Below are 15320 nucleotides of genomic sequence, written 5' to 3'. Positions count from 1 at the left end.
TTGTTGACTCATTTCTGAGCATAGCCCAGTGTGTGACACTGTGAGAGAGCTCCGTAAAACCAGCCTAGTGAGAATGCAGTGTATGCAGCTGCATGATCTTACTCCACATGCTTCTTCTGCTGAATGTTTATCCATGTCCTCTCTGGATTCTTTCCACTTTTCTTCTACTAGCAAACTACTAATGGCACCCAGACCTTAGCACAAGTGCCAGTTGCTCAAGGAAGACCAAGCCATTCACAGGCACTCAATGGTATTTGTCATATTGCCACCTACCTTTTGCCTAGTGATTGTTTTATCATGTTAGGTTGTAACTCTGTAAAGCCATCTCTACTCTTGTTCCCTCTTTAATCTATGTCCAGAGGCTATAACCTTACATAGCACACAGTAGGCATTCAAGAAATAAAATGCATGAACTGGGTAAAAGAAACAATGAGGAAATGATTGCATTAACTGGTGAAGAGGTGAGTGGTGAATAATGAATGAAGGCCCAGTGATGGGTAAGCACCAACCACAAAGGGAAAAGACAGAAAGGTGGCAATGGCGAGGTGAAGAAGCCAGTGAAGGACCACATGGCAAACAAACGAATACACTAGAGGATTTTTTTAAATAGATGACTTATAAGAATGAGGGGACAGATGTCACTAAGATGTCAGAAGATTCTGTGTCACACCCTATGTTACCACAAGACCGACTCTAAAGGAGTTTGGAGGGAGCAAAGGTGGAAGTTGTAATGATAAAATTGCCTTGGAGAAAGAAAAGATGTCTCCTCTGGCTAATAGACAAAGGCAGTCTGTCCCAAGAAAGGAGGACAAGCATGATGGGAAGAGGAAACACTGGTTGTTCTCTGACATTGTCTCTCTCTCCCTCCTTCCCTGTTTCTCCTGTCCTTTTTTGCTAGACCTCTTGTACATGCCAAGCTCTGGATCTCAGGACCAGGCTGCAGTGTTGTGACAGATGAGCCACAGTGGACATCATCACAGTGTGGTGATTTCGCCAGGCTCTTGCTTCTTTCTCTCAGGAAGGGAGTGACTTACCCTAAAGCTCATGATAGTCACACATGCTCCCAAGGTTGCTTGGGTCAGCATCAAAGAGGATCAGAGTGACTCCTACTGGGTCTTCAGCCATAAATTTGGTACCTATCTTGCTCTAATACAAGGTTTCTAATCAAACTCCGCTCCATAGGGAAAGAGGATTCCTGGTTAGGGTTCTTCCCGGGACTAGATGACAGCCACTGGAAAGCAAGGAATGGAAGAGGGACCACTTTCCCTCCTTCTCTGTCTCCACCAGTATCCTCATGTTGCCCTTTCTCTCTTTGTTTTCCCCTAAGAGGCCCCCACCCCGCAACCACTGATTGACAGTCCTGGATTACTGTAGTCAGAGAATGAACAACCACACAACCATGGGAACATGGGTTTAAAGGGACAGGAAGACAGCACAGTACTGGTATCATAGAAATTCCATTTTCTTCTTCTTCTTCTTCTCCTCCTCCTCCTCCTCCTCCTCCCTCCTCCCCCTCCTCCTCCCCTCCCCCTCCTCCTCCTCCCCCCTCCTCCTCCTCCTTCCCTCCTCCCCTCCTCCTCCTCCCTCCTCCTCCTCCTTCCTCCTCCCCCTCCTCCCCCCTCCTCCCCTCCTCCTCCTCCCCCTCCTTCCTCCTCCCCCCTCCCTCCTCCTCCTTCCTCCTCCCCCTCCCCCTCCTTCCCCCCTCCTCCTTCCCTCCTCCCCCCTCCTCCTCCCTCCTCCTCCTCCTCCTCCTCCCCCTCCTCCCCCTCCTCCTCCCCCTCCTCCTCCCCTCCTCCCCCTCCCCTCCTCCCCTCCTCCTCCTCCTCCTCCCTCCTCCTCCCCCCCTCCTCCCCCCTCCTCCTCCTTCTTTTTGCTGTGTAAAAGCTTCCATTGGGTGGAGAACTATCACCACCATCCACCCTTTTCTTGGTCTAGAGACTGTGCTCAGACATAGGTGTGCAGAGGTGTGCACACCCATCAGGAATAATGGAGAAGAGGAAGGCTTGACCTTGGGATACAGCAGCCAGTGCTGCAAATCACAGAGACACTTGTTGCCCCAACTGTCTAAAATGATTATGTAGTAGTCCCCACAAAGCCCTCAATTTCTCCATAATTCTTCTGGTCAGGGTCCTTCAGTAGTTCTGTAAGATCTTGACCAGAGAGAGCAACTGTGTACCTTGCTACCTTTCGACTCTGGCAGGAGCCAGCACAGTAAACAATGGGCTGGTGCTGGCTCTAAGTTTATACGACAACAAATTCTACTATCTGATTTTCTGTGTTTTCATCTTCAAAAAGAAGTGGACAGCAGGGGGAACTTTCTCTGTCCAACCACAGGCCTTGCTTCTGGATATAAAGTGAGAAGTCTCAGCATACCTAGTAAAGAACTTGCTGGCTTTGAACATGCTTAGACGACCTTCTGTGCCAGACAGCCTTGGCAATATTGTCATAAATCACACTAGCCCTGAGTAAGGACATTCAACTCCCTAGAGGTTTCACTGCAGTCAATTAGGGAATCATCTCAAGAGGTCAGCATCATTGCCCTTAAATTAGGTCAGGTTCTATGTGCTTCAAATTTCCCCAGAGAAAGCCATACACCTGATAACAAATATATCTGTCCAAAAGCCTGTGCTCTACTAAGCAAACCCAGGGTTGTTATTCACTGTAAGCATTTCTCAAGCTGGCTAATCTCACACGTACACACACACACCTCACATGTACACACACACACACACACACACACACACACACACACACACACACACAGGCGCACACATGCACGCACACATGCGCACAATATTGAAAATGCCAGAATGCTGAGGAAAGAGCTGTCACTTTGGAATAGGTCAAACCTCGGGACTTAGAATGAGTTCCATTGTCCATTTGAGGTTTTATTCTCTCATCTGATAATGTTCGTTAAGAGGATTGTTGCTGATGCTCTTTGGGGGACCAGAGTTTGAACAGTACCAGGTGCTCTTGGGTGATGTATTGGGTACATTTTACAATTCATACTGAAAACAACTACTGTGCATCCTGTATAGAGTCATACTTCCTGCTCATTGGTCACTTGGTTTCAGATTCTTCTCCCTAGAATACCTGACAAGGTCTAGCAAAGCTGCGGGTAAGCATCACTTCCCTGAGTACTCCTGTGTCCCCTTTGGTAACTGAGAGCATTTCTGTACTACAACTGTACACATTAGGCCACATATAATATAACCATATAGTATAACCAAGATCCTTATCCCTGAGTTTCTTGGTGGGAGGAAATAGTCTGTTTTATTCTTCTCTGTCTCTCTCGCAGACAGAGACTGGTTTCACATATATATGCTCAGAAATGGACCAGGCACTGGTCTATGCTCTGGATGAAGATGCACATGCCCCTGTTTCCTGTGGCATAGCCTTCTTACCTATGGCGTAGCCATCAGGACACTGCAATTTGAGGTTACTGTTGAGCTGGTTTGGAGCCAAGCACTGGCCTTGCATCTCTCGGCAGACATGGAAGGAGCCGCTCCAGGTACCATCTTTCCGGCAGTGAATGATGTTGCTCCCACGGCCCTAAACACCATAAAAACATACTTAGGATGTGACAGACTCCAGTTGCCCAAAGTAGATAGCTCTCAGAATGACAGATGAAACAATTTGTCATTTCCCCACAGCTTTAAAAAGTGTTCCCAAACAACTTGTTACTAATAGCTGAATCTCAGTCATGTTGAAACAAGGGTATTGTTAGTATTTTCAAATGGAGAAACTGAGGACTCAGAGCAAAAAGAAACTTGCTCTGGTCTTCCTAGAATGCCTAACTCCCAGGTTCCTAATTCCTAAATTATGGTTCTTGGGAAATTCTAATTGGAGTAATTATGGTTGAGAATTATTTTACGATTATTGTTGTTTCTGTTGAGAAGTCAGGAACCCATCATGTATTCTACTTAAATAGACAGTAAAATATAAGGGGGAGTCATAAAAAAGGTAGCTATGAACCAACCACTCTTTCCTTCCTTTTAGACAATGAGAAAGCAGCCTGGGTGAGAAGTTCTCTCTTCCAAGGTACTTCCAGCCATGATGGCCCCAACAGAGTTGAGAGTGGGTTATATGTATATCTGTTTTGAGTTCTTTAGGGTAAGCCATAGGGTGTTCCTTAGTCTTCTGTAAGCAAGTGCAGTTTGAAAATACAGAGCTTTCTCTAAGCCACACTCAACATCCAAGACTGAATCAGGGCAGAGGTTGGATGGGGCTCTAAGAAGGAAGGGAAGTTCGCTCCTGGAAGAGAGATGTTCATATGCAAATGTAAGGCTGTGTAGTAAGCATGGCTGAGGCTGGTCTGGCTCCATCCTGTGACCTGAGGGAGGAGGAAAGGAAGGTAGAGCGCAGAAGGTATGGCACTTAGATGCTGGCTTCAGGAGACTGGGTTCTACACTGAAACAAGTGGCTGACTATCCTTCCCCAGTGAACCAAGAGGCTCTGCAGGAGCCTGTATACTGCCTGACTCGCTCCTGCATCCTCAGAGCCTCTCAGTAACAGAGGCTACTCAGTCAATCCATTTACCTCTCTGTAGTTATTTTTGTTCATTCAAGACTTGTTGATTAAGGAGGGATGGGATGAATATGAAGAAGACTTTTTTTTTTAACTCAATGGGAAGTAAATGAAGGAATAGCCAGGAAAAATAAAAGGCATAAGTGAGTAAACAAATCAATGAAGGAATAAACAATGAGTGTCTGTGAGATAAAATGTAAAAGGGCTGAGATGGGCTGAAGCTGCTTTGACTTTAATAATAATAAAAAAAGCAGCTGCATGATATCAGAACTGAGAAGAGGAAGGGGCCCTTCTTGAGGTCTGTCCTGGGCCAGCAGAAGGTGGACACTATTGCAAGAGAACCTCTCTGCCCTTGGGAGAATGTGGCCCATCTGAGCTTGCAGCTACAGGGAAACTTAAAGGGCCTCTTCAAGTGGCTTGTGGCAAGCTTGTGCAGCTTCTTTGGACTTTAGAGGACTTGGACTCTCCCTTTTGGAGCCCCAAGCTCTAAGCCCCATGATTCTGCTGGGCCCTCAGGGGAGTAGGAAATTGACCCCAATTTCCTGGATCCTTGGCCTGGGACTATGATGCATTTGGCCTCCAGCCTCTCAAAGCCTGCAGACCTCAGCACTACAAGGGCCAGAATTGGCTGAGGAGCAAGGTTTGCAGCAGAGGATGTATTAGAGCTAACTGAAATCTACTCAGGGAGTTTCAAGTCCCAGAGGCCTCACTCTGGAAGGTGGGAACATAAGGTACTGGTCTTACTTTCTCAAGACTCCCCCTCTCTCCTTCTCCTTCTCTTCCTTGGTTCATCTGGCACTTTCTGTGGCTAAATCTGTCTTAAAAATATGGCACCCACCTGCTGAGATACGTTAGCCTTCAGAAGAAGGCAAGCATGTGGGCTAGCACTCCAGAGCTTCCATATGGAACTCAGACAATTCTAGCCCCACCTCTTGTCTATAGGTGTGCCCTTCATTCTACTCAAGTACACATGTCATTCCCTGCCCTCCCTTCCCTGGCTTTCCCTGCCTCACACTTTGGTGCTGTTTTCTCAGAATGGCAACCTCTCTGGAACTTCTAGATGCTCCATTCTCCCCTAAGCTTCTTCTTGTGCTCAACACTTGCTGACTCTCTGATAATGGGGATATCCTTACTGACTGCTCCACCTAATTTGAGAACAAAAGAGCCAACGTCTTTGAGTATCCAATCTGAGAACACTACTTCTGTGGGTTATCAGGGAACCAAACCAGCTGAGCGTGTTTGATTCTAAATACGTAAGCCACATCCCAGCACAAGACATGATTTTACCTGCTAAAGTAAAATATCCAACAAGAGGACTGTGCATCTTTTCCAAAACTGTGTGTTTTGTCTATATGTTTCTGTCTATAGAAGCCATCTTGCACTCTCTTTAGACCCCTTATCTCTTTAGCCAAGAAAACCACACAGAGCTGAAGGTTTTTTCATCTAACTATATTCTTGAATTCTCCATTGTGCTCATTGTTCTGAGGAATCATTTTTACCTACGGAATGGAAGAGAAACCATATCCTTTGTCAAATCTGAAAACTGAGGTTCACTACAGGAGAGAAAAAATGATGTATGATGCAGTTATAGCTACAACTACACAGGTTCAAATGTTAGCACGGCAACATCCCAGCTCTGGGACCTGAGAGAGTTTCCTCATGTGCCTGAGCCTCAGCTTCTTCAACTGTTAAGTGTGCCCAGAGTCTACTGTCTACAAAAGTCATCCTGACAACAAAGTGATCAATTTATGGAAGTTCTTCAGATCTAACATGTATGCACAATGCTATGCATTAGCCACAGTTTCTAACTTCCCAGTTGCACTCACTACGGAACTTGAGGATCAAGTCAACCCACAGTACTTGACTTTCCAGACATGGCAGCAGCCAGAATGAGGAGGCATTGAGTAAGAGTGGCAGTGGATGCCAGGTTCCAGCCCTTGATGGTGAACCTTTGTGCCTTGGTGGAAGGGGAACGCACAAACAAAGCAGGGAGAGGGAAAATGGGTAGAAAAAATAAGCCAAGTCATGACAGAGGATTCTAATAGTATCAAAGCCAGGTATGGCCAGGTGACAGGGGACAGGATGAGATCAGCTATGCAAATCTGAATCTATCATGTCCTAATTGTATACCACAGTACAACTCCCTCCCCCCAAGAAAAACCTTCCACATCTGCATCTACAAATTAGAACAGAAACACCCAGTGCATTTATGTGAATCAGTCGGTATGAAACAACCGATCAGAAGTGATGAGCAGTTCCAGGTGTGAGGATGTGTTGAAAAAATGGCCCGTGCTGTAACTAGGCTTAAGATCTGGCTCTGCTAGCAACTTGTGTGACTCTCCTTTCCATGTGTCAGTGGCCTCATGTGTAAGCTAAGTGGGCTGCAATGAAGGTCTCTGATCATGTCAAGCTCTAATGGGCATGTACTCTCATGACTTTTCCCACTTTCTCAAGGCAGCCCTAGGTATGTGATGCACAGTTAGCCCTGAAACAAGACGCTAGCCATACCTGCTGTTTCTGTACCAATAGAGTTATTCTGCATCCATGACAGAGCCCATGTAGACTAGACCAGCTCCATGCTTTCATGGCAGAAAGAACTGCATAGACAACCTCTGTCTCCCCTGCAATGGACTAGGAGTGTTGTTGATTCTGCTGTTTTCCTCCCTCTCTTGCTCCTGTTGAGTTCTGGAAACCCATTATTAGATGCTCTACTCTTCCAATGAAGTGTACTTAGCCTTTTCCTGTCCTGGTTTCAAGTGTCTGCCATAGACCCTGGTCTTCTCTGAAGATTGGCTGCTCCTTTTATCACTTGCAACACTCCTACAGAGCTTGTCACTGTGTGCTGGGACTAAGTTATCTCTTCACATATCCAGTGCCTTCTAAGTCTCATTAAATCTAGAGAGGATTAGCACTTCTCGCCAGTTGTCTGGAGAGCATATGTCAGCCTTTGCCATCAGCCTACCCTGGAAATGTGTAGGAACAGTGGATGAACATGGCTGAAGAGTCTCAATACCACCTATGAGCTCAGAATTACAGGCAAAGATTTAGTTAGATTAACAAGCCTTCATTCTGCATCTGGAAAGTGGGGAGACAGTTTCTTTTTCCGGTGTTTGGTTTTAGTTACCAGGATGAAAAAAGTCTGTGACATCAGCCTGGCGCCCATAAAATCCTCACATTAAAAAGCAAAATTATAACTATTTAGGCCTTCCTTCTTGGTTTTAGTGCGAAAGGAACACTATAAATGTCAGAGCTGAAATGTCCAATATGGAAGTGTAAGTGTGGCTATTTACATTTATTATGAACTATGGAGCTGGTCATAATGGAGTATGCCTAATATCCCAACACTGAGGAGGCCAAGGCAGAAGTACTGTCAGTTCAAGGAAGGCCTGTATGGGCTCCACAGTGAAACCATATCAAAAAATAAATAAGTAAAATAATTTGTTTGAGAAAAGGTTGCTTGTTTCATGTAGCCAAGGCTTGCCTCAAACTCACTATGTAGTCAGACCTGACTTTGAACTTCTAATCCTCCTGCTTCCACCTCCTACAAGTATGTAATAATGATGTGTACCAACATGCACATCTCACATTTTAAAAAAATTAACTAAAATTAAATTTAGTATTTAACTGCTTAGACACTGTAACCAGAGACTTCAGAGACACATGACTGGAAACACAGCAGAGAAATGGTATATTTTCATCATAACAGAAAGTTCTAGAAGGACTAAAGGATTGTTCATTCTACAGGTTTTATTTGGGTAACATTCTAGGTTTCCATGCAGCTCATATGGATCTTTACACTGGATAAGTGCCACTTTTGTGACTCCAGGGAGCTAGCCAGCAGAAGACTTTTTCAATCTGTTGCCTTTGTTTCTAAGTTCTATGGAAGTTCACATCTAGCATCAGAGATCTCTACTGAGATCACCATAAAAGCAGATTAGTCTATTTGGGCCTTCCTTGTTGCTGCCGCTTACTGTGGCATAGACCCACGCACTGCACAACTCAGGGTGTATGTACCCTTGTCTATTCCCTGCTACCACCAATAAAGTATGAGGCAGGTGGTACCATTTTTTTCACATGTTACACTTGGAACCTAAAGTTTGCAGGGTTAAGTAACTTGTCCCTCTGTCGAGGAGTGGGGTGGTGAAGTCAGCATTTGAACCCAGATCTTGCAAGCATCCTAATGATCCCCTTGGAGGACTCAATGAAGCAGAATTTTAAAAATTCTGCCAGTAGTAGCAGTGGACCAAGTATGTGACTCTCCCCTATAGTAGCCTCTACCCTTCTCTGCCAGGATCTGGAACTTGTTTGGAAAGCTAAGAATCTTTGTTCCATATAAGCTGTGGGATTCAAGAAGTGTGGGCCCTGCGCTCCTGCCGTGTTTACAGGCAGCAAGAGGGAATCTGAGGTGAACGCTAGCTCTGGCTCTCAGGCCCTTGGTCTGAGGGTAGAGGAAATTCATTCTTAGTACAAACTAGAAACGTCAGTTGTGTTAAGAGCCCATTTGGCACACGCCTCCTCATTCTTTGAGCTGACAAGCCATGCCCTGCTCCTTCGAGTCCAGCCTCTCCACCCATTGCCAAATAGCAACACTCCAGTCCTCTGATGAATTTACATTTTCTTCTCCTTTAAATACAAACTGCCCATGAAAGCTACTTGGCAGGCTTTGGGCAGACTGGGTTTCAGTTTGATAACATGGCCATGGCCAGAATATTATTTGGCTCAGGGATAACTGTTAGCAACAGTCTTATGTGAGGAAGTGAAAGGGAAGCAGATCAGCCTGTGAGAGGCCCTGGTAATCTTGGTCCTTGCTTGTTCCAGGACTCCTGATTCTTAGGTGTTGGAGGATGGGCATAATTCCCAGGAGTGACCACCAGCACCCCAGGGTTTTCATAGACTCCCGTGAATGTATGATGTCCAGGGCTTGGAGACTATACCTACTAAACTCAGTTTATCCACAGACGGGGGTCCCTGGTTCCTAATCCGTCACTTTTGAGGGACCTACTAGGTGTCTGGAACTGTCCTAAGTTCTGAAGGCATAGGACATTGAAAGAGGCAGTAAACTTCACAGTCTGTGTGGGACCACCATAAAATAAGTCAAAATTAGAACAGGTAGCTGCTGCTATAAGAAGGAAATCCGAGAGAGGTGCAGCTGAGCCCAAGAGCAGAAGGAACTTACATAAAAGACTGGTGGAGAAGGGACTTCCTGGTCAAAGTGGGGAGGACAAGGAAAAGTAGTCAGGCATCTGAACCAAATGATGGAAAAACTTAAGCTAGAAACACAGAGAAGGTAGGGGACCTGAGTCTTCCTGGGGGTGGAGGTGGTGTCTGAAATGCTGCCTAATAGGGTTGGATTTTATCCCAAAGAAACAAAAAGATGCTAGCTTATAAGGGCTTGAAGCCAGAGAATTGAGGTGATAAGAAAAGACATGATTAAGAGCACTGTGGTCCAGAAAAAAAGACACAGTAGTTTTTATCAGGGTAGTTGCCTTGGGTACAGAGGGAACAGCTTCATGGGGTATTTTGGGAAGAATAAGTAGGTCCAGGAATTACTTAAATGTTGGAAAAGGAAAAGGGGGATGCTAAGAGTATTAGTTTAGCAGTATTTGGTATTTGGAGGCTAAGAAATAATGAACATGAAGGACTTCAATCTGTAGGACACTGTTTACCTTCCAGGTTCACCTGGCTGGTGATCTTTGCACACCAGTGAACACCAGGTTTAGCTTGTCAACTATAAGTGGTGGGTTCTGGGAAAATGGCTTTTCTGTGGACTTTTGTTTTACTTTTGTGACCTCCTGCCTATCTGACTGAGTAGCAGAGGTTGGGTATGGAGGATGAAGGCCGCACATTTACAAAGTCCATTCAGTAGAGGCAGGCAGGAACACTTATCCTTTAGTTCCATGTGGCTTAACTCAAATCCATGCTGGTGCCTTCTGTTCTCCTTTGTTCCATACTGTGCTCAGAAGTGTTCGCCCAACCTTAATAAAGCCCCCTCTGCAGGTTTCAGGGGTCAATGGATGACTAACAATAATGGCAGCCTCTTGTCTTTAAATGCTTCAAGGACAATGTGAGTAGTGATGGTAGTAGGAAGTGAGCAGAGCTGATCAAAGTCCCACTCACTCCTATCACAGTCACATAACTTATCCATCTCACCTGCCAAGAGGCCATATATAGTTTTCTTTAATAATTGCTCAACAAATATCTAACAGTTCTAATGTTCAAAAAATTCTCACAGCTAACTTGGTTCAGGGGGAGGGGCTTGGACCTGCCTCAACTGAATGTACCAGGCTCTGCTGACTCCTCATGGGAGTCCTTGCCTTGGAGGAGGTGGGAATGAAGGATAGACTTGGGGGAGGCTGGCGGGGGAAGAGGGAGGAGAGGGGCATCTGTGGTTGATATGTAAAATGAATAGAAAATTTCTTAATAATAAAAAAAAGGCAAAAAGAAATTCTCATAGCTAAGACTCTCTGGATGAAATAGGCTCATAGACAGAAAACAGAGCTCAGAGAGCTTACAAAAGAACATACTAGAAGTCCTGCTTCTCAGCTTCTGCAGTGGTGACACTATCATTTCACAAGCTTGGCTGTGTAGACAGAGCCCGGGAGACAGCAGTTGTTAAGCAGAGGGGAGGAGGCCTCAATCTCAGGTTTCAGTGGGCTTACCTGGGACCCTTCACTGTCTTCACACTTGATCCTACACTCACTGTTGAACTGGAATCCATTGGTGCATTGGTAGAGCCCATGGAATTTGGCTGGAGGTGGATCACAAGTCACAGGTACACAAGTTCCCTCCTGCCAGCTGCCATCTTGGGTACACTGAGTCCTGAAGGCCCGTCTTCAGGAAAGATGAAAGAATAGTTATGCCAAGAATCACATAGTTTGAACACGAACCTACATGCCTCACATTGTCTTCCTATTCATAATCCCCAGCCTGTATGTGGAATGTGTGAGGCATATATGATGGAGATGATTTTAGAAAACTACACCTGGTCACAATGCAGAGTTGTAGAGCCCAGCACCAACTGATACATCTGTAATACAACCCCTGCACCTAAGCTCAGGGGTCATTGCAGAACTGGGAGAGTAAAGGCTGTAAAAGTCAGAAGAACAAGAAGTTTGCTGTCATATTTTTGCCTCTTAGAAGCACCTTGAAGTCTCATCAATATGGCTGCTTAAACGTGACGTAAACAAAGATGACAATAATAGACATGTTAACATGTAAAGAGGAAGCTTATGAGGCCTCATCCCTAGATAAAGAACTACAGCAACTAAGGAATGTTGAAAGCAGGAGAAATAGTCTTCCCCAGGTGGATAGATAGATAGAAAGACAGATAGAAAGACAGACAGATAGATAGATAGAAAGACAGAGGGATAGATAATAGATAGAGATATGTATGTGTGTGTAGTATTATATTGACTGAACAGGGCATATTTACGTATTTATGAATATATGTGTGTGCATATATATGTATACACATGTGTGTATGCCAAAAAAGAGATCATGAATTTGAAAAGAGCAAGGGGGTGTACGTGGGAAGGTTTGGAGGGATGAAAGGGAAGGGGAGATGCTATAATTATATTATCATGTCAGCAATAATAATAATAATAATAATAATAATAATAATAATAATAAAGAATGAAGAAAATTGCATTCATTGAACAACATTGTTGAAGATAGGCAGGTTGTCAGCCAGGTGTGGTTTGGGACAAAGCTCAATCCCCACCAGCCCCTTGTCTTCTCTTTTCCTTCCAGAGGGTTCTCTTGGGTGTCTGTAAAATGATGATGTGAACATCTGATATTTCTTGAATAAGCACTTTGTGCAAGGCATTTTTGCAAGTCCTTCTACATTATAACAACACTATGTGGTAACTTACTAACTTCTTGCTGCCGCTGGAAAAATAGGAGGGCAGAGAAAAATAAACCACTCGGTTGAGATCATATAGCCAGCCAGTTTGCATTGGAGCTGTGACTTGAAAGTAGATGTGTGTGACCAATACCTACTCTGCTGTGTCTTTTGCATGGGACAGAATGGGACACGGTTGGTATGGCCTCCAGCAAAGCCAAGACTATTTCCTTCCAAAGATGTATCCAGATCTGACTGTGCCCCTCCTCAGAGCCTGAGAGTGTGTTCCCAGCACCACTTACTTCTTGGACTTCCGGGACGAGCCAGGCACATGGTATCCAGGTTTGCACTTGTACTTGCAGAAGGAGCCCACCTTGTGCTTGCTCTCTCGACACTTGGCTGTCTGCAGGTCTGCGTTGGGAACTGGGGGTGGGGCGAGGCACATGAGCTCACACAGGGCCTCCGGGAAGGACCACAGTCCATCTTCCATACAGGTCAGAATGCTGTTGTTGCCTGGAAGACACAGGCAGGCAGGGTTAGCAGAGGAATGAGTCCCCCAACAGCTAAGCTAAGCTAACACTGGAGCTGCCTGAGTTTTATCCAACATGAGGTCCCTAGGGATTCCTGACTGGAATTCCAAGGCCTCCCTCTAAGAACTCACGATCTCCCAAGAGCCCTAGGAAGCTGCTGCAAAGCAGACAGACATGGAAGCTAGGCTTAGCCCATGTCTACTATGCACTGAAATCCAAATCATTCTGTGCCTCACATGCTACACAGGAAAAAGCCCTTCCTGCTCCTTCCATCATCCCCTTGCCCTGTAGGTAAGTGTCCTTGCCAGACCCAGTGGTACCTATCCTACATGATGTTAACCCAGAGCTCTCTCTGTTCCTGGGCCCTGTATCTGTCCAGGCTTCCCTGTGTCTGGAAGTGACAACATCATGTTTTCTGGAGTTTTTCTTTCTCTTACTCTCCCCACACACACCGATTCAGACCCCAGTGCTCAGGGAAGATCTGCCACAGCAGCCGTGAGCACAGCACTTTCTGCCACCAGAGCCAGCCAGCTCTGACAGAGTGCTGATTACCTTCAGGATAGTCGCCTGACAGGGGTGGGGGCAGACAAAAGTGAAAGCCAGAAACCAGGCTTTTCATTGCCAGCTCAAGCATTATGGAGCCCCAGCCTTTCCCAAACTGAAGACCTTGAGAGGAGGACCTGCAGTGGGTGTGTCTCCACTTAGTCTCCTCCAATTGGCTAACACTGAGTGGTGTTGCCAAAGGGTGCTGGAAGAACATGGCCCTCTCTGGATCTGGAGCAGGGCAGGGAGACTGTGATTGCTAGGAAGGGAACCGACATTTGTTGAGCAGCTACTATGCACAGAGTGCTTTTGAAATGCAGGGTGCTCAGCATGCTAATACCCATTTGGAAAAGAGAGGGCAGCTTGATCAAGTCTTACAATAGCAAAAGGCTCAAAACCAACTTTGTCTAGCTACAGACATAGTTGTTTATACAGTAAGAGGTTGCTTCTTTGTGTTCAGTAAAGCTTTTATTTTCCATTCCTGATGGTCTAACTGGAATTTTTGTGCCCATAGAAAAAAGTGAGTTTTCCTACTTTTCCAGCATTGAGAAGATTAAATGCAGCAACACTTTGTTTGTTTGTTTTTTGTTTTTTGAGACAGGGTTTTTCTGTGTAGTTTTGGTGTCTGTCCTGGATCTCGCTCTGTAGACCAGGCTGTCCTCAAACTTACAGAGATCCACCTGGCTCTGCCTCCTGAGTCCTAGGATTAAAGGCATGATGTACCACCGCTGCCCGGCCACAGCAACACTTTTAAGTGTCCATCAAAGGCCTATTTGAAATGTACGGAGATGTTCATTCACTCAGCAAACATCTGTTCACTGCTTGTGGTATACCAGGTACTTTATATGTTGGGAGCAAAGCAATGAATAAAACAAGACAAAAATAACATGTACATGGTACTTATGATTTAATGGTATATGAAAGGGCATGACTAATTACCATGAAATATGAATTAGCTAGTATTCTTGAAGGTGTGGGAAGCATGACCTTGGATAAAATAAAAAGAGAGAAGAATGACAAGAGAATTACTTCCCAGTTTTCTGTACATGCTTCTGGTCTCCTCTCACCATTAATTCGCTCCCTGGTCAGTGTGAGTCACCTGGATGACATGAGACAATAGTGTTTGCAAACCCCCTCAGAAAATGCTAACTTGTAAGCTGTAATACCAACAGGTAGATATTTTCACATCCCTGGGAAGGGGAGAGGGGTGAAAGGATGAGTCATTGAGTTTTCACCAAAGCAAAGAGACTTCCAGAACACCAGGGACAGGGAACTTCCCTGCATTGTTTTGGGGAATTAGGGTGTCTAGTTGTTTGGGAATGTCAGAGGTATCAGCAGCTTAGTAAGAATGGGAGCTTTAGACGATACAGTGAAGGTTTCCTTTCCGAACTGTTGAAGGGTGATAAGCTATCCATGACTAAAATGTTGGTGCTTTTATCAAAGGGTTGGGACTGTATCAGCTATGAATGCTGTGAACTGTGAAATGGGAGACATAGTTCTTTGTTGTGAGATGACATAAGGACTGCAGAATCTTAATGAAGAGGAAAGGATCTGATTGAAAATGTACATTCTAGGAAAGAGTAAATAGAAGTTATCAGCCAGAGCTAAGAGAATAATCAGGGTAGAGCAGAATTGTGATCCAGGGCCATGGATATGTCCTCCACCCTCATCATCAGCTCATAACTGGTACAGAGAGTGGACTCTGCAGGATCAGGATTTCCAGTCCCTAGTTATTGCCACTACCTGCATCTACCAAGTGGTGCTGAAGAAAGCAGGGCATATATACTCTGACATACACACTCTGTGCCCTTGACAATAGTCCATATACTCAGGAGGATGGTTAATACACTGAGGTTTTTGCTTCTGGTCACAAATACATG

General features: G+C 45.2%; 1 protein-coding gene across 1 annotated transcript in view; it reads right to left on the bottom strand.

Annotated features, from left to right (window-relative positions):
* Pappa (pappalysin 1) overlaps positions 1–15320 on the bottom strand; it is a 239598-nt gene that overhangs the window by 29086 nt on the left and 195192 nt on the right. Inside the window, exons 16-18 of the mRNA XM_036177331.1 lie at positions 12670–12880; positions 11187–11358; positions 3405–3552 (exon numbers count right to left, since the gene is read on the bottom strand). Coding sequence (XP_036033224.1) covers positions 3405–3552; positions 11187–11358; positions 12670–12880 — 531 coding nt within the window. The remainder of the gene's footprint in view (positions 1–3404; positions 3553–11186; positions 11359–12669; positions 12881–15320) is intronic.

This window comes from Onychomys torridus, chromosome 2 (genome assembly GCF_903995425.1).
Source record: "Onychomys torridus chromosome 2, mOncTor1.1, whole genome shotgun sequence".
Lineage (NCBI taxonomy): Eukaryota > Metazoa > Chordata > Mammalia > Rodentia > Cricetidae > Onychomys > Onychomys torridus.
This window is presented reverse-complemented; position numbering and strand designations above follow the sequence as displayed.